This window comes from Oncorhynchus keta, chromosome 28 (assembly GCF_023373465.1).
Source record: "Oncorhynchus keta strain PuntledgeMale-10-30-2019 chromosome 28, Oket_V2, whole genome shotgun sequence".
NCBI lineage: Eukaryota > Metazoa > Chordata > Actinopteri > Salmoniformes > Salmonidae > Oncorhynchus > Oncorhynchus keta.
Genome location: NC_068448.1, coordinates 35,984,683 through 36,006,734, shown reverse-complemented (window position 1 = coordinate 36,006,734; position 22,052 = coordinate 35,984,683). Strand labels below are relative to the sequence as shown.

Sequence of the window (22,052 nt, the reverse complement as noted above, 5' to 3'; positions counted from 1 at the left end):
CCTGTGTTGGAAGCCCCATGCCTTACACTTGCCAGGTAGGCAGCACTTATCCACAGATGTCATCTACGTGTTGGCCTGCACACGTAATGTCATTGAGTGCACTCTCTTTGTCATTGAGCTCTGCCCCATACCACTTCCAAAGGCTCTTCGCAGGCTTCTCTCTGAAGGTGGAGATGGTTTCCTCTCCGATTATGAATCGGTACCGTTCCTGGACATATTTTTCAGGAATAGACATCTTGATTTTTAACTCCATTCTGGCCAATTTGGTGAGCTCTTCCAGATCCTCCAAAATCGATATGCCTTCTGGGACTGACTTCGCTGTAATCGCCAGATCGTTCATGAACGGCGCTTGCCAGTATCGCACCCTGTCTCACAAGGAAGTCCATCAGGGCAGAAAAAGCAATGACTGAGAGTGCACCCGGGCACGATGCCCATCTCATGCCTCTGCCATGTGGTGGTAAAGTCTCCACTTGAGGAGTGAGATGGTTCGGAATTGCTTGATGTTTGTGGAATTTACTTCATTTGGAATGAAACACCCCTCAGCAACTAGCCAGCTTTCTGCCAGATATTTTTTCCTCCATGCCACTTTCAGCAGCCGCAGTCTCTCTTCCTGAGCCTCTTGCAGTATTTGTACACCTTGTATGGAATACCATTAGGCTCTGGCTTTGATCTTCCCCTGGCCTTTTTGAGAAAGTTATTCACCTCCACCAGCTGACTTCTGACATCTCACGTCTGAGGTCACTGTGCACTCCACGAAGGTGCTCCTCCACCTCTTCCTTAATTGCTTTTAGCTCTCCTGATATTTTGTCCCCCAGGAGTTTTGATAGATACTGGAAGGGGTTCTTTGTAAAGTCTCTCCTCTCCTTCATCGGCTTCCTTCTGGCCCTGCGATGGTACTCAGCTCACTACAAAGTCTGAATGCACTCTCTCAGGTTGTCACGCATGTTCTTCAATGCTAGTTTCCCTTCCTCCCTTGGTTTTTGAAAAGCCTTCATAAGCCTGCGCAAGTCGCCTCTTAGTGTTATGTCCTTCAGACGTCGGTTTTCTTTTGTCTTGATGTTTGCCTTGGATTTCCTCTCCTCCTTTCCAAAGCAGTCAGCCCCTATGATCCAGATGATAGTTGACATTGCTCAGATGTTGTTCCCTACATCTCCTGTGAGGGTTACCTCCAGCACTTGGTTTACATCTCAATCGAACATCTCCGATTCCTTCGTTGCTGATGCAGCAGTCCATTCCACAGGTTGCTTCCTGGTCTCTCCTGTGTTGGTGTTCAATACAGATTGCCATGTCTCTCCTGTTGGTCGTCTGTCTCCCCTGATGCTTCAGTGATGTTGCATATGGAGATTCTGGGGACTGTGGTTTGGCTCCTACCCCGGAATCTCCCCCGTCTCAACAGTGGCCTGTCCTGTAGGTCGATCATCCTACCCCACTCTCGTCCGACCTTGGGGGCCTTATTATATATCTTTCCAATTTGTAAGTCGCTCTGGATAAGAGCGTCTGCTAAATGACTTAAATGTAAATGTTTCCATAGTGGGTATCTCCTTGTAAAGGTCGTGCTTCAGCCTGCCAAGCCTCCACTCCCGTCTCTGGTCTTTCCCAGATATCAGCAGTCTTTCCTAGCTGTCACCATACTTTCATGGTTGTCAACTAGTCTTTCCTAGTTGTCACTGTGTCTCCAGAAGGGAATATAAAAAAATACAATGAGAGTCATCGCTTCTGGCTCACCTGACAGGTACTCACTACCCTGCGCCTTCTGTGAGCCGGATGGCACTGCAATTGTTACTCCTATAAGATACCATCTTTGCATAACACACCTTGGTAAGCAATTTGTAGAGCACATACTTTGATAGACTTAATTGTTTAGACTAAGAGCTAGAGCAGCCTTTCTCAAAATGTTGTGGGCCCAACCAATATTCCATATATCCTAACACAAGCACACCTGACTCAAATTAACAAGGGCTTGATTAGTTGAAAACAGGCCTAGCTAGCAGTAGGCTAACTCCTACAGGCTAGCTTTTATTATAGAATGGCCTTTGGCTTAGGGTCTAGCAGGTTACCTTGCAGGGCTAGAAGACCAGTAGGGCAGCTAGGAATATAGGGACTAGCAGGCTTTGTAGCCCCTAGCCTGATAGGCCAATCTTGCTGGCAGGATATCTGGCAGGGCTAGTAGGGAAAGCAGGCTTGTAAGGCGAGCAGGATAATAGGGGCTAGCAGGCTAGTAGGGGTAGCAAACATCGCTAACAGAAGGCAAGAAACACATTTTCATGATTTCACCAATGACATTAAAATCAATCATAGCAGGTTTGTTGGGCTCATTCAGTAGTTTTTACCTGAGTAAGCAGAATCCCATCGAAAAAATATTGTTAAAAGTAACATTTCTACTTATAAATTGAAAATTATGCTTTTTTCTGCTTCCTCTTGTCATCGTTTTTTAAATTAAAAGCCTAGTGTCAAAACACAGGTTTTAAATGTCCAAACTCATAATCAATATGCTGAAATATGTCATGATATTTGGAACACCAAAACATAAACATTTGTGTCTAAACATACGTGTCACAGATGACTTGTATTTTGCTTAATTAGTACCTTAGAAGTGCACACGCACCTATATTTACCAAGCGGCCTTGTTCTACTGTAATCAATAGCGAGCAAAATGAATCACTCAAATCAATATTGTATTGAGATCAATGGAAGTGGGAAAATAACTGCGGCGACATGTCCCTTTTAAACTCTTCTAAGAGATCAACCTCAAAGATATTGGGTATACTACATGCACCAGTCGGTAGAGGAAAACCTGTAGTAGCCATTTATCAACTTATATCTCGAATAATTTTTTCCCAGTAGATGGCTAATACGAAAAAGTTTACTTTTCTTGACTGGATCATTTCAACGAATCACCACCTCACATCGGTTCGTAAATAGCGACAGAGGTTGGCTTTCATTTGAGTGATAGCTAACCATAAAATCAGTGAATTCATGTCAGGTCAGAGACATTTATAAGTAGCTGTGTCTTCTGTTCCACTACGGACTGGCACACTATGACAAAAACATATATACTAAACCAAAGATATTGATATGTTTTAAGCAATTGATGTTGTGAGATCGTGATGACTATAAACTTTTACACTAACATCACCAATCTAAGGTAAACAGGATGTGTATTTCTTTTAATTATTTTGTGTTAAAAACTTTAGTCTGTGTAATGTAGTAAGATGTTCAGTCAACCATAGACGACATTTGCGTAATATAAAATAATGACATTTGTCAAAATGATTCAATATTTCGATTTAGGATGATAGTTAATAAAGCACACTCATAGATTTTTCAAAAATTGCAACTAGTTCAACTATGGAGAGTTTAAAAAAGCATCTTCTTTAGCCGGGCATTCCATTGTCTTAGGTCAGATCGCACGGCAATTCCGCCTGCACTGATTGAGGGACGAGTGTCACGAAGGAGTGATGCCATCTGACATAAGGCAATGCCAGGCACTGTAGACTAGAGCTTCCATATTGACTATGAAGCAGGCTGAATGTTCTCCATCCCTACTAACAGAGTTTCTGTGTGGCCCCAGCAGGATGGGAAGTATGACGTGGGCGGAGGAGAGAGGTTTGACACGCTAGCTGACCTGGTGGATCACTATAAGAAGAACCCCATGGTGGAGAAGAGTGGAATCGTTGTTCACCTCAAACAGGTGAGAGACTGAACCAATGCGTTCAGACAGCCGCACATAAAACAATGATGTCCTTGTAAAATAAATGGAAGCCACGTTGTTTCTCGAACATCTACTCTGAAAATCCAATGTGTTAAATATGGAATTATGTGTAAGTCCAAGTATGGTTAAGCTGCACGTTCTATAACATATACTTGAATGTGAATGGTGGATCACATGATAATCCATGGAATTCATTTATGAATGTATTTATCTTCCCTTTTTCCAACGAAAGCCCTTCAATGCCACCAGAATAAATGCAGCCAACATTGAGAACAGGGTAAAGGAGCTCAACAAAGTGGCGGACAACTCCGAGAAGCCCAAACAAGGGTTCTGGGAAGAGTTTGAGGTACAAGGGGGGTGATGTCAACACCACCACCAGTGTGTTTCAATGATTCTAGATCACATATATCATCTCATATTCCAAAACATGAAAGTCAAGACGAAGAGAATGGAAATCCAGTATGTTCATGAGGCATTGTCTGAGGGACAACCCAAGGAACATTATTGTTAACTCTAAGACAGACACCACTGGTTCCTGTCATGGTCTGGTTCATGGCCCTGGTCAAAGGTAGGACACTAGGCAATATGGTGCCATTTAGGACAGCCTGGATCTAAGGGATTTGTCTCATTGTGACCTCTTGTGGTGAGAGATTTAACTTTCAGCCACCTGTTTTCGAGCAGAGTTTTGATTTGATTTCATCTTCTCCATAGAGACCCCATACTGTATGTGTGGCCAAACACACAAAAAGCGGTCCGAAAAAACAAACTGAACTAGCTTAGTTCAGTTAAGCATAAATATAGTTGTCTGTGGCTCACGTCAGGCTCTTCACAAGGGGGAGTCAAACAATAGCTCCCTAAGGCTCTGGTCAAAAGTTGTGCACTTGATAGAAGGAATGCCATTTCAGATGCTGCCTCTGTATGCTTTTATTGTATCTTCTTTCTCTATAACCTTTAATTTTTTTCCCTAATCTCTTTTTGTTCTTCTCTTCTTTCTCCTGTCTCCTTCCAGGTGCTACAGCAGCAGGAGTGTAAGCTCCTCTACCCCAGGAAAGAAGGACAGACCGCAGAGAACAAGAGTAAAAACAGATACAAGAACATCCTCCCTTGTGAGTGAAATACCGACCTGTACATCCTGTCTACAAAACTGTGCGTGTGCGAGACTAAAGGCGCTTGTCCCTGTGTATCTATGTTCCAGTCGACACTACGCGGGTGGAGATCAGGGAAGCAGATGCAGATGTGCCTGGCTCAGACTACATCAATGCCAACTACATCCGAGTGAGTTCTGGAGATGACTGATAGAATCAAGAATTTAGCGATGCACTTTATAGATGGGTTATCTGACGAGGTCACAAAAACGATGCGCGCTCTTCAATGGGGCAGAAGTCCATGTGTTGTGATTCTGGATGGTCAGATGGCTAGCAACGGTGACAAGAAGCTGCCATGTGGGGAATCATAGGTGGCTCGTTTTATCTTGTTCCTGGTACCATGTCTTGTTTTGAGGTGTTTTGATTGATGTCACGTCAATGCTAATTTAGCTCAAATTCGCTAGCTAGCTAACCAACAACTGTAATGATGTATTTGAGAGACAACCAGGGCTACTTATGTTTTCAATAAACATTCGCGACGAAATATAGTTTACATGTTGTCGACAATGTAAGCCAACCCTGTATGTTTTGCCCCATGCATCGGTTTTGTTGCTAAGCAACCCACGTGTCTATTGCTGAGTGGAATAATTTACATGGCACTTAGGGGCGAATCCTAACTTCCACTTCATCAATGCACGACTAAGTGAAAATGTGGCTTGAATTTAATTCTCCCCTTACAATTAAATATTAAAGCACCATAATAAACAACTGTTAGAAATGCAGAATGAGATGCCTATCATGTTCATCGATGACAAAATTCTGATGTGAAACACGTAACTTGAAACCGATCTCGTCACTGGGAACTCTGGAAGTTTCTCACAATGTCTCTAGTAACGGATCCGTACATATTGTCAGAGACGGGCCCAAAAGATTTGTCCCGGTCCTAAACTGTAGCAGCCAACTCTTCCATGTTTGGCATGAAAATGAATTAACGCAGTGAGGAGTTGGCTAAAGCACCAACAGACTGAACCACCACTAGGCTATCAACGTTTTATATGTTCCTCACCAATGAAGACATGGAATGAATGAAATATGTTTCTCTCCCCCCAGAGTATGCATGAAGAGGGCTGTCACGTCGAGGAGGGCAAGGTGTTTATCGCCACCCAGGGCTGCCTTCAGAACACTGTGGTGGACTTCTGGAAGATGGTCTACCAGGAGAACACGCACGTCATTGTCATGACCACCAAGGAGATGGAGAGAGGACGGGTGAGGTCATAGAAATAGAATTATGAACGGGCGATATCGGTCTCGTCTATGGAGTCACATATATCCCCCCCCCCCGTGGTGTGGATCCCAGTTTGCTCTTTTCAACCCAAAAATATGTTCAGAGAACGAAATAGAATTATTAGATCAGGCATTCATATTCAAGTCAATATAATGTAATGCTACACTGAACAAAAACGCAACATGCAACAATTTTACTGAGTTACAGTTCATATAAGGAAATCAGTCAATTGAAATAAATTAATTAAAATGACTTGGAATACAGATATGCATCTGTTGGCCACAGATACCTTAAAAAAACATTAGGGGTGTGGATCAGAAAACCAGTCAGTATCTGATGTGACCACCATTTGCCTCATTCAGCGTGACACATCTCCTTCACGTAGAGTTGATCAGGCTGTTGATTGTGGCCTGTGGAATGTTGTCCCACTTCTCCTCATGTGAAGTTGCTGGATATGAATGGCATGACAATGGGCCTTAGGATCTTGTCACAGTATCCCTGTGCACTGAAATTGCCATTGATAAAATGCAATTGTGTTTGTTGTCTGTAGTTTATGCCTGTCCATACCATAACCCCACCACCACCATGAGGCACTCAAAATGTTGACATCAGCAAACTGCTCACCCATACAACACTGTACATGCTTTCAACCATCTGTCCGGTAAGCTGAAACCGGGATTCATCTATGAAGAGCACTATTCCAGCATGCCAGTGGCCATTGAAAGTGAGAATTCGCCCACTGAAGTCGGTTACGACACCAAATTGCTGTCAGGTCAAGATCCTGATGAGGACGACAAATTCTTCGGTTGTGCAAATTCACAGTTTTATCAACTTTCCGGGTGGCTGGTCTCAGACGATCCCGCAGGTGAATAAGCCCGGATGTGGAGGTCCTGGGCTGGTGGGGTTACACGTGATCTGCGGTTGTGAGGCCGGTTGGATGTACTGCCAAATACTCTAAAATTATGTGGGAGGCAGCTTAAATGTTTATATGTTACATGCAATAATTTAAATTATTTTACTGAGTTACAGTTCATATAAGGAAATCGGTCATTTGAAATAAATAAATTAAGCCCTATCTATGGATTTCACATGACTGGGCAGGCCCACCCACTTGGGAGCCGGGCCCAGCCAATCCAAATGAAATTTTCCCCAGAAAAGGGCTTTATTACAGACAGAAATACTTCTAAGTTTCATCTGTTTTTGGGTGACTGGTCTCAGTCAATCCCACAGGTGAAGAAGCCGGATGTTGAGGTCCTGGGCTGGCGTGGTTACACGTGGTCTGCGATTGTGAGGCCGGTTGGACGTACTGCCAAATTCTCCAAAATGACTTTGGAGGCGGCTTATGGCAAAGAAATTAACATGAAATTCTCTGGCAACAGCTCTGGGGGACATTCCTACAGTCAGCATGCCAATTGCACGCTCCCTCAAAACTTGAGACATCTGTGCCATTGTGTTGTGTGACAAAACTGCCCCTTTTAGTGTCCTTTTATTGTCCCCAGCACAAGGTGCACCTGTATAATGATCATGTTGTTTAATCAGCTTCTTGATATACCATAACTGTCAGGTGGATGGATTATCTTGGCGAAGGAAAAATGCTCACTAGCAGGGATGTAAACAAATTTGTGCACAAAATGTGAGATGAATAAGCTTTTTTGTGTGCTTGAAAAATGTATGGGATGTTTTATTTCAGTTCATGAAACATGGGTCCAACACTTTACGTTTATATTTTTGTTCAGTATGTATATTTTTTTATTTTTTTATTCTAGGAGTGGAGGTGAGCGACGGGGGGTTTGGGGATGGGTCAGGATTACCAGGATAGTATGACGGCTAAGGTGATTGTTTAAGCTGCTTGAGAAGAAAAGTTGGGCCTGCTAGATTGTCTAATGTTCCACTTTGTCCTCGTCAGAACAAGTGTGTGCGCTACTGGCCTGACCTCAACGCCACTAAGGAGTTTGGGAAAGTGTGTGTGAAGAACGTGGAGGAGCGTCCGGCTCAGGACTACATCCTGAGGGAACTGGAGGTGACTCGTTTGGACCGGGTAAGACAGCCCCTTGTCGTGACCACAAATATCAAAGGAGGATCTTTATAAAAGTGGTCTGTTTTAGTATGGGATATTCTTTCACAATAAGTCCACTTCTGCTGGGGGCTTGATGTAGGTATAATGTTCTGGTTGTATGAAATGTAATTCCTAATGAACCTGTATCACATGGGCCATTTCTGATTGACTTGTTAAAATTGGAGTTTTGCATTATTTTGCAGCGCACTTTACCTGATATTAACGTAGACATTTTAAGGTAGTATGTTGAATTTATTGTTACTTAACAATAACATAGTTAAAGAATCATTTTTTAACTAATTGAAGTTAGAACCATAAAGCACCTGTTTTTATCATAGTGTCTTACCAAGACCTAACAAATACCAGGTAAAACACATGCTGGAATAGGCCTGTAAACTGTAGCGCTAACTCTCCCGATCTGCAGAGGGAGCCGATGAGGTATATCTGGCACTACCAGTACCTGAGCTGGCCTGACCACGGTGTTCCCAACGAGCCTGGGGGCGTGCTCAGCTTCCTGGAGCAGGTCAACCGCACACAGAGCACCATTCGAGACACCGGGCCCATTGTGGTCCACTGCAGGTAAAACACACAGGGTGCACACATTGTGACAGACAGCATGTATCAGACACAACACCTCTCCAAGCCCTACTGACACAACATCAGTCATAACAAACGCCTAAATGCCTGCACCACGTTGACCGGGCCTGTTTGAGTTGACCATTCTTATTTGTTATGTTTGGCAGAACATGAAGCTAGAATTATAGATCTAGTAGTCTAGGACAGTCTACAAACGTCCACGTGCGTCAGTTGGGTATGGCGGGGCAGTCACCATACCCTAGCTGAAGACCAAAAATGTAAAAGTATGCTACAAAAAAAGTACACTAAAATCATTCCAATCCCGTTGAAAATGCAACGTCTGTTTTAGCATATTATTTGAGTGGCTGGCTTTAGGACCATGCGGAGCATCGCTCAGAGAGCAGATGCCAACCTTCGGCCTTGTTAGCCTGAGTGCTGTTTTACGCACCGGTTACTTTCACTTTGATGTGGGCATAGGCGGTGCGTGCAATAGGCTAGGGGAAGATAAGCTTCCCTTAAAATAAATTGAATTACATTTGCAAAATAAATGGCTATATAATGACTCGTGCCTATACAGAAATAAATGAAATCATTCAACATACTACACCAGAGAGTGTGATTTGGCCACAAAGGATCTTCAGCTTCTTTTAAAAATGAGCTGTGGATTGTTTTAAGCACGCTCGTGGCGAATAGCCTACCAAATAGCCTCATTTTTTTTAGTTGCAGCAGTCACTGAAAAGCAGTTAAATAGGCTTAGGCCTAGAGCGCGGGAAGCATAGAAATAGTGCACATAGAACATATCTGCCTCTTCTTAGACTTGCTTTCGATGACATTGACCATCTATAACTAACAGATCTATAACTAACAGTTTTACGCATTGCACCGGTACTGCTATTACTGTACCTCAATTCCACTTCGCAAAGCTTGCATTTCCTTCTCATTTAGCTGCTGTCACTTGCCTTTCTCTGCCACTTTTTTCAGCTGTTAACGTCGATGCCGTAGTGGTGGAGAGTCGACTCCAAAATAATGTATTCGACTCCGTTTCGACTCCCATTTCTGAGTGTCAAGATTCAGTTCCACAAGGAATCGACTCCTAAGATTCTGTATTTTTGGAAAGGAGGAGATGGATTAGTTGCCGTACTTCTGAGAACATGAACGCTAGCATCTTTCATAGCGAGCTAGTGAGGGACAGAGAGAGAGGGTAGGGGCACAGTATAGGCAGGTTGGCCACCAGGCATACAAGAGTCAGAACTGTGCACGGGGCACATCTATCATCAATACAAAAAAGCTGTACCACCAAATGGAATATTGTATCTCGCAATTTCTTGGCTTGCAATGTCTCGCAACTTCAGTAAAGCAGGGCCAATCATCAATTAATTGGCTAGGATATTAAGATGTGCGAGATGCAACACTTGACTCTCACACAGTCACACCCACTATCTGCCCATGTGTAGGGCACCAAAACAGTGGATATTTACTTTCTGCTTCTTGTGGTTTTAGCTTTAAATTACACAACTTTCCCCAGGCCTTCATAGCCTATTGTCTTGTTAGGCTATAACACGGAAAATAATATGTTTTGTGTTGACTGCACTGTGATTTAAAATTTGTGGGCAAAAAAAAACATTTTTTTTGGATAGTGATTTGTCTTCATGTTAAGGATCCCAATTTTGTTGAAACATTTTAACGTTTAAGTTGTATATTTTATTTTCACAAGCACAAGCTGAACTGTCTTTCATATAGATTTGTTCATATTTACAAGTGTAACTTATTATTATTATCAGGAGCACATGCCCAAAATTCTACTTGGAACTTTAGCAGAATAGCAGTATGTCCGTGATGAAAATGACACCATATTGTCTCCTTTGTCTCTCCAGTGCAGGAATCGGGAGAACAGGCACCATCATTGTCATTGATATTCTCATTGACATCATCAACAGACAAGGTAAGAGAATGTTGAACTTTCAAACATGACGGTTCTGACATCAGTCCTATCTAAACATAACGGTTCTGACATCAGTCCCATCCAAACGTTACTGACCAATAAAATCAGTCCTATCCAAACATAACGCTTCTGACATCAGTCCCATCCAAATGTTACTGACCAATAAAATCAGTCGTATCCAAACATAACGGTTCTGACATCAGTCCCATCCAAATGTTACTGACCAATAAAATCAGTCCTATCCAAACATAACGCTTCTGACATCAGTCCCATCCAAATGTTACTGACCAATAAAATCAGTCGTATCCAAACATAACGGTTCTGACATCAGTCCCATCCAAACGTTACTGACCAATAAAATCAGTCCTATCCAAACATAACGGTTCTGACATCAGTCCCATCCAAATGTTACTGACCAATAAAATCAGTCCTATCCAAACATAACGGTTCTGACATCAGTCCCATCCAAATGTTACTGACCAATAAAATCAGTCCTATCCAAACATTACCGCAACAACATCAGTCCTATCCAAACGTTTCAGCTCTGAATACAGTCATATCCGAATGTTATAACTTAGATATCAGTCCTATCCAAACGTTACGGCTCTGAGATCCAGTCTTGGGAGGGATCTGCATGTGTTGGGTATTAGTGTAACCGTGCTAAATATGCTGCCTTTTGACCTTTTGTGCTTGTGTGTGTTTCAGGATTAGACTGTGACATCGACATCCCTAAGACCATCCAGAGGGTTCGTCAGCAGCGGTCAGGCATGGTGCAGACAGAGGCCCAGTATAAGTTCATCTACATGGCTGTCCAGCAGTACATTGACACGGCACAGAAGAGACTGGAGGAGGAGCAGGTAGTAGTTATACTATAATATTGCCACTACAGTAGTAGTTTAATTTGAAAGGAACCAGTAACTACCACACACACCAACAGTATTATCGCAGTACATGTTTTCAAAGGTGACTGCCTTACAGTTGGAGCCCCAAGCATTTCATGATAGCTTCATTCAAAGGAACAATCAAGATAAACCTGAGATACAGGTATTACATTTCATGGTGTCAACCAGCTAAGCAAGTTGGCCAGGTGCGTGCTATGTTATCTTGCCTCAATGTTTCAATGATTCATCTTATTTTTCAAGCTTAAAGAATATGGTTTATTGTGGCTGCTTTCATTGCAGAGGAATAAGACAAAGGAGAGGGAGTACTCCAATATCAAATACCCCCAGATGACCAACGCTCGGTCAAAACCCAACATGACCTGTGTGTCACGCTCCTCCTCTGTGTGAGTAGGCCTGCAAATACACACTGCTCATATAGTACACAGGCAAATAGTGTTTTGTTCTCTCTAAATACACACTACCGCTGTCATTTATATCATTCCATCCAATTTCAATGAACATTGTCTGAATGAACAGGAATCGGAATTTCATCTCACCATGTTTTGTCTGTTTGTGCGTGTGTGTGTGTGCGTGTGTGTGTGTGTGTGTGTGTCCATTTTTGTGTGATGCAGGGTGACGAACGACGACCCGTCCGCTGTGTATGAGAACCTGAACATCAAGAACCCAAGTACCTCTGGGAACAGCAGTAACACCAGGAAGTAGAAGTTCAGCCACAGACCTCTGCCTCTCTCAACCTCTCTGTGAGTGTTAAATTACATTATATAAGATATTATAAAGGATCATACCTGCTTATAACAAGTTACGAAGCATCATACCGGCATACCTAAGTAAAGTGTTATTGTTATTTTCTTAGCTAAATCATTGTTAACTTTTTGTTGAGGAACTGCTCCATATAATTGCCCTATTTGATTTACAGGGTTAGGGAATAATGGATTACATGTACACACAACAAAGAGGGTAATCCATTACTTTACCAGCAAATATATTGTAATCAGATTACAGATACTGTTGAAAAACTAGGTGATTACTTCTAGGATTACTTTTGAATTCACTTTTACTTTTAAAGGTGGTTTGCGGGGGAAAAAACACCTTTCTGTTTTCTCAATTACATTCAAATCAGTTTTTGTTTGTTCCGCCTGAGCAAATGCGTTTGATGGATCGCCGGGGAAAGAGCAGGAATAGACATTTATAGGCTACAGTCCAAGCTATGTCTTTCAATGGTGTGACTGCTGTCTGCATCCAAAGATTATCCAATTTGAATAAACGGTTGGAGGTAAGGGTGACAGCAGTGGTGTAGCCTACGGGCGATACGGGTATCACATATTAGTGAGATCTACATAGTGCATTGATGCGAATCACACTACTGCTCTCTCGTTTAGCTATTTGCACCTTGCGGATTGTGGTTGTTGTGGATGGCTCTTCACAAATGTAATTCTGTATTTTAACCCAATAATTGTTGAATTTAAGAAGTTTAAGATGCCTATAAATCCTTGTTTTTGAGACCAGTGGACAGCCAGTGAATAATGTTCCTCCCAACACCTCCGTGGTATTGAGCGCCATACTAGTTTAATTTACAAAGACCACGAGTGGGGCTTTTATTGCTCAATGTAATTCATGCTGATAAATAAAATAATCCAAAGGCCTAATGGACGCATGCTTAAACTCGCACACTTTTGATAGACTGCAAATTATTGTGATATCAAAGTGTCACCAATAGAGATTGTATTAAATCCTTAGATCCTGGGCGGCAGGTAGCCTAGCGTTTAGAGTGTTGGGCCAGTAACCGAAAGGTCGCTGGTTCGAATAACCAAGCCGACGAGGTGAAAAATCTGTTGACGTGCCTTTGAGCAAGGCACTTAACCCACATTTGCTCCAGGGGTGCCCTACTTCTACGACTGACCCTGTAAAACAACACATTTCACTGCAGCTATCCATCTGGTGTATGTGACAATAAAAAATGTATTTAAAATAATAAAGTATTCTAATTCCTAATTCTATGGTGTCACCAACTAAAACTTAAGCCTATAGCAAATGCAGCAAATGCCGTACCTTTTTCACATGCATATAGCACTTTTTGGTAGTGCTCAAAGCATGCCATTCCATGAGAGCAGCCTTTATTTTTCAACGCAAAGCAATGAGCCCAATCAGTCCTCCATGACAACAAAATCATAAACAACAGAGTAGGCTAATAAGTTAGGCTCAGGTAACACAATTTGGCTAATCTATATTTCCATGTCGTGTTCTTGAAGATTAAGGGGTATTAAATGAATTGGAATGACTGGAAATCTGACAATACGATTTTTACATTAAAACGTCTATCGTATTATTATCTGTAGTAGAAAGAAATTGGTTAGAAAGAAGCCTAGTTTTGAAGTCGTATGTTTACATACACCTTAGCCAAATACATTTAAACTCAGCTTTTCACAATTCCTGAAATTTAATCCAAGTAAAAATTCCCTGTTTTAGGTCCGTTAGGATCACCACTTTATTTTAAGAATGTGAAATGTCAGAATAATAGTAGAGAATGATTTATTTCAGCTTTTATTTCTTTCATCACATTCCCAGTGGGTCAGAAGTTTATGTACTTTCAATCAGTATTTGGTAACATTGCCTTTAAATTGCTTAACTTGGGTCAAACGTTTCGGGTAGCCTTCCACAAGCTTCCCACAGTAAGTTGGTTGAATTTTGGCCCGTTCCTCCTGACAGGGCTGGTGTAACTGAGTCAGGTTTGTAGGCCTCCTTGCTTGCACACACTTTTTCAGTTCTGCCCACAAATAGTCTATGGGATTGAGGTCAGGGCTTTGTGACGGCCACTCCAATACCTTGACTGTGTTGTCCTTAAGTCATTTTGTCACAACTTTGGAAGTATGATTGGGGTCATTGTTCATTTGTAAGACCCATTTGTGACCCAAGCTTTAACTTCCTGACTAATTTCTTGAGATGTTGCTTCAATCACCAGTCCCTCCTGCAGCAAAGCACCCCCACAACATGATGCTGCCACACACGTGCTTCACGGTTGAGATGGTGTTCTTCGGCTTGCAAGCCTCCCCCTTTTTCCGCCAAACATAACGATGGTCATTTTGGCCAAACAGTTCTATTTTTGTTTCATCAGACCAGAGGACATTTCTCCAAAAAGTACGATGTGCAGTTGCAAACTGTATTCTGTCTTTTTTATGACTGTTTTGGAGCAGTGGCTTTTTCCTTGCTGAGCGGCCTTTCAGGTTATGTTGACATAGGACTCGTTTTACTGTGGATATAGATACTTTTGCACATGTTTCCTCCAGCATCTTCACAAGGTCCTTTGCTGATGTCCTGGGATTGATTTGCACTTTTCACACCAAAGTACGTTCATATCTAGGAGGCAGAAGGCATCTTCTTCCTGAGCAGTATGATTGCTGCATGGTCCCATGGTGTTAATACTTGCGTACTATTGTTTGTCCAGATGAACATGGTACCTTCAGGTATTTGGAATTTGCTCCCAAGGATGAAACGCTACTTGTGGAGGTCTACACATTTTTTTTCTGGGGTCTTGGCTGATTTCTTTTGATTTTCCCATGATGTCAAGCAGAGGCACTGAGTTTGTAGGTAAGCCTTGAAATACATCCACAGGTACACCTACAATTGACTCAAAAATGTCAATTACCCAGAAGCTTCTGAAGCTATGACATAATTTTCTGGAATTTTCCGGAATTTTCCAAGGTGTTTAAAGGCACAGTCAACTTAGTGTATGTAAACTTCTGACCCACTGGAATTGTGATGCAGTGAAGTAATCTGTCTGTAAACAATTTTTGGAATAATGACTTGTGTCATGCACAAAGTAGATGTCCTAACCGACTTGAAAAATGAGTTTTAATGACTCCAACCTAAGTGTATTTACCCATAAACTAAAATGAAACATCCATTTATGGCCAGCTATGTAAACTCTAATATTGAATTATCCTACAATAATGTCAGTCAATTGGCAATATTCCTACAAACTTCTTCTAATACCTCTTTAGGGGAACACCATTTTAAAAGTAACTGAAAGTAATCCGATTATATTAGAGTTTGGGTAATCCAAACGTTATATTACTGATTCTGAATTTGGCCAGGTAACTAGTAACTAACGGATTACATTTAGAAAGTAACCAACATTAAAAAGTTTAATTAGTAATAGGAAAAATAATCATTACTGGCAAAGAAGATTTAAGAAGGCGCTTTATTGTCTGTTTTGACAGATGTTCTTTGCGTCATAAAAACGGTTTTGCATAACAAACTACAACAATGTACAGAAGATGTGGAGGTCAGGAGGATATAAAAGTTTAACAGGGTGGTTAAACTTAACATTTCAATCAGATTTAGCACTCTTCAACTGAGTACAATGATTACAGTAGAGTCGATATCTGAAAAAACAATGCAGGTGGGGTGAGGGAAATGTTGTGTACGAGAATATACAGCAGTGTTATGCACATGGTGCATTGGCTAAATGTGCATGAACTTGTTCAGTGCATTATCAAAGAATGCATGTGTGTGATTTGGTTATAACTGTCTTAATAATTAGGTCCTCATTAGCTGTGGGCCTGGGATATATCCTCTGCTACCCTGTAAGCGGGCAGAGATGGTGAGATGTTTAGCAAGCAGTTATGTCTGCTCATCTGTCAAGTGTTAATAAACCATCATATTTGAGATGCACTTCTGCATACTGTTGGGTTCCTTTCAAGAGTTTCTAAAGATCCCGCACAACTGTCATTGTGTAAATACAGGCCCCTTGGGTACTCTGGGGGGGAATAAATCAAATCTCAACAGAATTCGACCCAGTAAACCTTTGAAAATACAGAACTCAGTGTCTACAGACAAGCAGTTGTTATTGTTTGTTCCAGCAACACAGGAGAGAAATGTCAGTGTTTTCCAATGAATTGGTTCCAGACATATTCCAGATGAGGGAAGACGTCAGACATATTCCAGATGAGGGAAGACGTCACAAAAACACATTTTGCTGTTGACCATCATAGTGATTCTAGTATTTATTAGGATGTCATGCGGACAACTGTGTTTGTTGTGTGCGTTTCTATGCAGAGTGGTTCTGTGTATGTCTAAAGCGGTGTGCTGTTTGTGTGTGTGCTTCAGTTTCAACAGAGGTGCCGCTTCGCCAGAGCACCATGGGGGACCTGTGGAGCTCTGGCCCCTGACCCCCTGGCAGTGGAACCCCTCCCGCTGCCCTGCTGGCTGTCTGGAGACTCTCTCTCCAAGGATAGAGGGGTACAGCACAGTTCTCTTGTCCTTCTATCTCCACCCCCCCATCTGTCTCTCTCTCTCTCTCTGAATGACTTCAAGTCTCTACAACCTCTCCTGTCTACGGCCAAAGTGCCTCGTCTACAGACATGTCTGTAACTCCTGTATTTGGTCCCACAGTTGTTCCATCTCATCCCCTAACCCACCAACCCAACAAATGTCCTTTGCTTATTTCTGTTGACTCTCGAACTAAATCGACACGAGAAACAAACAATGGTGTACTCAATGTTCAAGTGATGTTTTGCTCCATCGTGTTCAACCATGAATGGGGTGGACGAGACAAAGGGTTAAAGCTAAGCCGTTTCTCTTTGCGCTGTTGGAATCCCAATCTATTCTCTCTCGCTCTCGCTTCAATTCAAAGTGCTCACTCTCTGCTGGCTATCATCTACTTGAACCAAAGACTCTAGCGATGTTCTGTTTTTGCTAGCAGCAGTCATTACTGCAGCGTTGAGTAATGGCAGGGAAACAGTGAAGTGATCTGCTACCACTGAGGCATTGGCACGGACAAGCAAAGTCCTTACACGTCCCTTTCCCATGAAAGGCAAGAGGAAAGTCAGGATATTCTTAATGGGCCTTTGTCAGTGGGGAGCTGATTTGTTTATCTTATTGGTTCCACCGATGGTCTTTTGTGCCATGCTCATCTACTGTAGTGCTTCCACCATCACAGCTACTGAGAGCCTATTCAATCAAGGATAATGAGCTCCTCTCCGGACTCCATTTTGTTTCTTGTCCTGTGGTTGCTGGAAGGGGGGAGCTTGAAGCTCAAGGAGGGGGAGCTTGAAGCACCAATTTACTTGTGCAATTTTTCTATTTATTTAGTTTTAATCTGTGTCCTTTCAATTCATTCTTGTTTCTTTTATTGTTATCATTGGTGTGATTTTATAATGTACAGGACATGGTTTTTAATGATCCAATTCCATTATTATCAGGCGACAAGAAGCACAATTCTCTGAATTTGCAGTTGCTTTGCAGATCCTGTTTTATATGTGAGAAATTGTCAATTGATAAAATCGGTCGGATCTGCAGTCTTTCTCTCTCTGTGTAGGTTGTAACTCCCGTTGGTTTCAGCGATGGTTTTCCTCCTAATCGAATGGCATAATAAACTGGGTTAAACCTTTGCCAAGTGAGAGATAGACAAGGGTAGCAGAAAATGGGATAGGGGAGAAGAAATGTCAGGATGCCAGCCAGGCTGCCATCACTGAAGTCTTTATGAATATTACTGGGCCAGATGGCCTACAGCCCAAGATTAAAGAGTAGATTTGTCTCCAAAAAGTAATTTACAAGATGGTTATAATCCAGGCTTGACTTTGTTTGGGAGAGTAACATCAGTGATGATGTCATAGGAAGGGTGACACCACACAGCAAAGAGCCTACAGTTATATATATATATATATATATATATATATAAGCAGTGGCTTCTTTCTGAACTATTCTTAGCATTTTGCATAAAAATCTAATGGATTTAGCCAGTGGCTCAATGATGTCATCCTTTGAGCGACCCTGCTGGTTGGCTACATAGAGGCTGTGCAGTGTCGTCTGCTGGTTGTGCAGAGCTGTTCTTGTACATAGTGTTCAGGCCTTTCAACTAGGGCTTGACTACGTCATCCCTTGCTCATCCTAACACCAGTGCAGTAACTTTCCGCAATACTGAAAGTCTGATGTTTCAGTATTTCCCTTCAAATTATGTTTCAGTAAGTCCATTCTAAGTGTTATAGGACACATATCTCGCTACAGTTTAGTTGTTGATATAATACTCATGCTATAAGTGGTATGCTATAAATGGTATGCTATCCTGGAAATGGAAATGTTTAGTTTCTCTTTTCTTAGGCCTAGATTCGATCAGATCAAGCGTTAACCGGTGATAGCCGACACTCGCATAGCTGATGTTTTGGCAGTGTCAGCAAGTGGAACTGCATTGGAGCTGTCAAATCGGTGAACAGCTGCTCTTGTGATCATTGTCACAAAGCCACACCTGTCCCACTCTCGTTAGTTCAGAAGGAGGAAGTTTAGCCTACATAGAAATAATGACGCTCAAATTGAAAATCAGTAAACAAAATCATGAGGATTTCTATCAGCCTAATCGAGGTGTAGATTAGATCTCACATTCCAGTCTTCAAACTCTTAATGTGACTCCGTGCAGCCAATGGCAATGTCCGCTTTGTGTATAATGATAGGAGAACACTTATGCATTTGACAGCTCTAACGCTGTTCCACCTACAGCACTGCCAAAATTACTACTGTGTGGATGTCGGCTAAATCGGATGTGATTGATTAGAGTCCTTTTAATTATGTTGCACTGTTGTTGATGATGATTTTTTTATTGTATTTCACTTTGCCTCTAAGGGTCAAAACGTTGTATGATGTGGTGAAACATTGAGGGGTGCATCCTACTTAGCTTAAAGATGAATTTTCATTGAGTTATGCATTGATGTCAGTGGGAGACTATGTGGAAATTAGTGTTCGCTCTTAACACTTCAATACTTGAAATTCTATTCAAAATGGCTAAATCCTGTAGCTGCAGACTTGTGATCTGTGACTGTCAGGATGCCCATTGGCTGTTTTAAAAGAGTACAGTATGTTGACAGTCTGCTAGAAGTATGACATCGGTGTTGTAAATTTAATTTTCATTTACTGAGGTGTTTCGAATTTTACATTTCCAGTTGGTGCATTTTATATTGTGTAAGATTATTTGTTTGATTATTGTTATTATTTTAGTTTCTATTTGGTGTTATGACACCGTTAATGATAACATAATGATAATGAATTGTCAGTTAAGCAGGTGTTCTTGAAAGTATACAGAAATTATATGAGTTGTTTTATTTCTGCTCCTTAATTTACTTGAATATGATGTTGGTTGCGATATGCCTGATTTTGAGTAGTGGTATACTGACTGTTCCTGTATTCAGGTTAAGACTGTTTTTCCCTCTTGCACTGGCTCAGCCTTAACGCCTTCTGTCCAGGCTTATAGCGCTGATGCAATGAGAATGTCTGAAATGACAACAAGATGATTCAAAATGTAATAGTTTAATAAAAATCTATGAATGAAATATGTCAAGTGCCTTCTTGTATGCTGATATAATGGGACTTCCTGTCGCTGATGTCCGTCGACAGATGGCACAACCTTCCCTTTATATGCAGGGAGATGTGGACTGATTTAGTTCTGCAAGACATTAGTTATTTATTAGGTAAAAGCTAAATGCAAAAAAACGTTCAATTTTACATCATTTTCCAAGTTTTATTAGTCGTAAGTACAGGATACACATGGTGTACACAGTCCAATGAATTGCTTACTTGAAGGTTCCTTCTCGACAATGCAAATACAATAAGAAATAATACCAACCACTGGAGAGCCTTGCGGTCGTGGATGGAACAATTCCCGTACCAGGCTGTGAACAACTGGTCAGGACACTCTTGATGGCGCAGCGGTAGTATTTGGAGAGGACCCAGGGTGGCATGTCAAATTTCTTCAGCCGCCTTATGAATTATAGGCGCTGTTGTGCCCTCTTGACAAGAGTGGTGGTGTTGTTGGTCCATGTCAAGTCATCTGTGATAACATAAAATTCTTTAAAAAAGGAGTCAGAACAGGTACATCAGAGCCGGGACCCAGAGAGTGAAAAACAGCTTCTATTACCAGACCATCAGACTGTTGAATAGCTTCTATTACCAGGGACCCAACTTTTGCACAGCTTCTATTACCAGACCACCAGACTGTTGAATAGCTTATATTACCATCAGACTGTTGAACAGCTTCTAATACCATCAGACTGTTGAACAGCTTATATTACCATCAGACTGTTGAACAGCTTATATTACCATCAGACTGTTGAACAGCTTATATTACCATCAGACTGTTGAACAGCTTATATTACCATCAGACTGTTGAACAGCTTATATTACCATCAGACTGTTGAACAGCTTATATTACCATCAGACTGTTGAACAGCTCATATTACCATCAGACTGTTGAACAGCTTATATTACCATCAGACTGTTGAACAGCTTATATTACCATCAGACTGTTGAACAGCTTATATTACCATCAGACTGTTGAACAGCTTATATTACCATCAGACTGTTGAACAGCTTATATTACCATCAGACTGTTGAACAGCTTATATTACCATCAGACTGTTGAACAGCTTATATTACCATCAGACTGTTGAACAGCTTATATTACCATCAGACTGTTGAACAGCTTCTAATACCATCAGACTGTTGAACAGCTTCTAATACCATCAGACTGTTGAACAGCTTCTAATACCATCAGACTGTTGAACAGCTTCTAATACCATCAGACTGTTGAACAGCTTCTAATACCATCAGACTGTTGAACAGCTTCTAATACCATCAGACTGTTGAACAGCTTCTAATACCATCAGACTGTTGAACAGCTTCTAATACCATCAGACTGTTGAACAGCTTCTAATACCATCAGACTGTTGAACAGCTTCTAATACCATCAGACTGTTGAACAGCTTCTAATACCATCAGACTATTGAACAGCTTCTAATACCATCAGACTGTTGAACAGCTTCTAATACCATCAGACTGTTGAACAGCTTCTAATACCATCAGACTGTTGAACAGCTTCTAATACCATCAGACTGTTGAACAGCTTCTAATACCATCAGACTGTTGAACAGCCATCACTTGCCGTCTATATACACACACACACACACACACACACTCAAACACATACACAGCCAACGCTGCTGTCCCATGTTACAGAGACATTAAACCACCAGACACTTCCTGTTTTACACTGTGTATTTAAATATTATATTCTCAACATATTTCTACTACTGTGTTTTAGTTACGCTGTTTATACTGTACACACTACATATTTATGTATATACTGGATTATTGATATAGGTCACTCTAATATATCTACTGCTGTACATATCGTTCTTAGTGTATCTGTTGTATGTTCATCCAGTGTATATAATGTACGTATAGATTGCATTTGAACTACTGTTACAGGGCCATTTGGGATGTCAACTGGATTCTGACATTTCTGGAATATATATATATATATATATTTTGTACTTGTTTGGCATTTTACTGCATTGTTAGGAGCTAGTAAAATAAGCATTTCGTTGCACCCACTATGACATGAACTAAACTGTGTATGTGACCAATATACTTTGATCAAAAGAGCACTAGTTCAACTTAATAAATAACACGTTACCATCGCAAGGTTAAATAAAATGTAAAATGAGGATA

General features: G+C 41.4%; 1 protein-coding gene across 6 annotated transcripts in view; it reads left to right on the top strand.

The window, feature by feature from the left end:
* ptpn11b (protein tyrosine phosphatase non-receptor type 11b) overlaps positions 1 to 19,876 on the top strand; it is a 58,389-nt gene extending 38,513 nt beyond the window's left edge. For 3 of the 6 annotated variants that reach the window (XM_035740978.2, XM_035740981.2, XM_035740980.2), the window contains exons 5-16: positions 3,572 to 3,691; positions 3,945 to 4,058; positions 4,722 to 4,818; positions 4,908 to 4,987; positions 5,908 to 6,063; positions 7,989 to 8,120; positions 8,563 to 8,717; positions 10,589 to 10,656; positions 11,362 to 11,513; positions 11,838 to 11,941; positions 12,170 to 12,298; positions 16,665 to 19,876. In XM_035740978.2, coding sequence (XP_035596871.1) covers positions 3,572 to 3,691; positions 3,945 to 4,058; positions 4,722 to 4,818; positions 4,908 to 4,987; positions 5,908 to 6,063; positions 7,989 to 8,120; positions 8,563 to 8,717; positions 10,589 to 10,656; positions 11,362 to 11,513; positions 11,838 to 11,941; positions 12,170 to 12,260 — 1,269 coding nt within the window. In that variant the 3' untranslated portion in view covers positions 12,261 to 12,298; positions 16,665 to 19,876. Of the gene's footprint in view, positions 1 to 3,571; positions 3,692 to 3,944; positions 4,059 to 4,721; positions 4,819 to 4,907; positions 4,988 to 5,907; positions 6,064 to 7,988; positions 8,121 to 8,562; positions 8,718 to 10,588; positions 10,657 to 11,361; positions 11,514 to 11,619; positions 11,744 to 11,837; positions 11,942 to 12,169; positions 12,299 to 16,664 lie in introns of those variants that run through there. The other 3 variants (XM_035740979.2, XM_052482898.1, XM_035740982.2) reach the window with 3 other exon arrangements.
* The last annotated feature ends 2,176 nt before the right edge of the window (positions 19,877 to 22,052 follow it).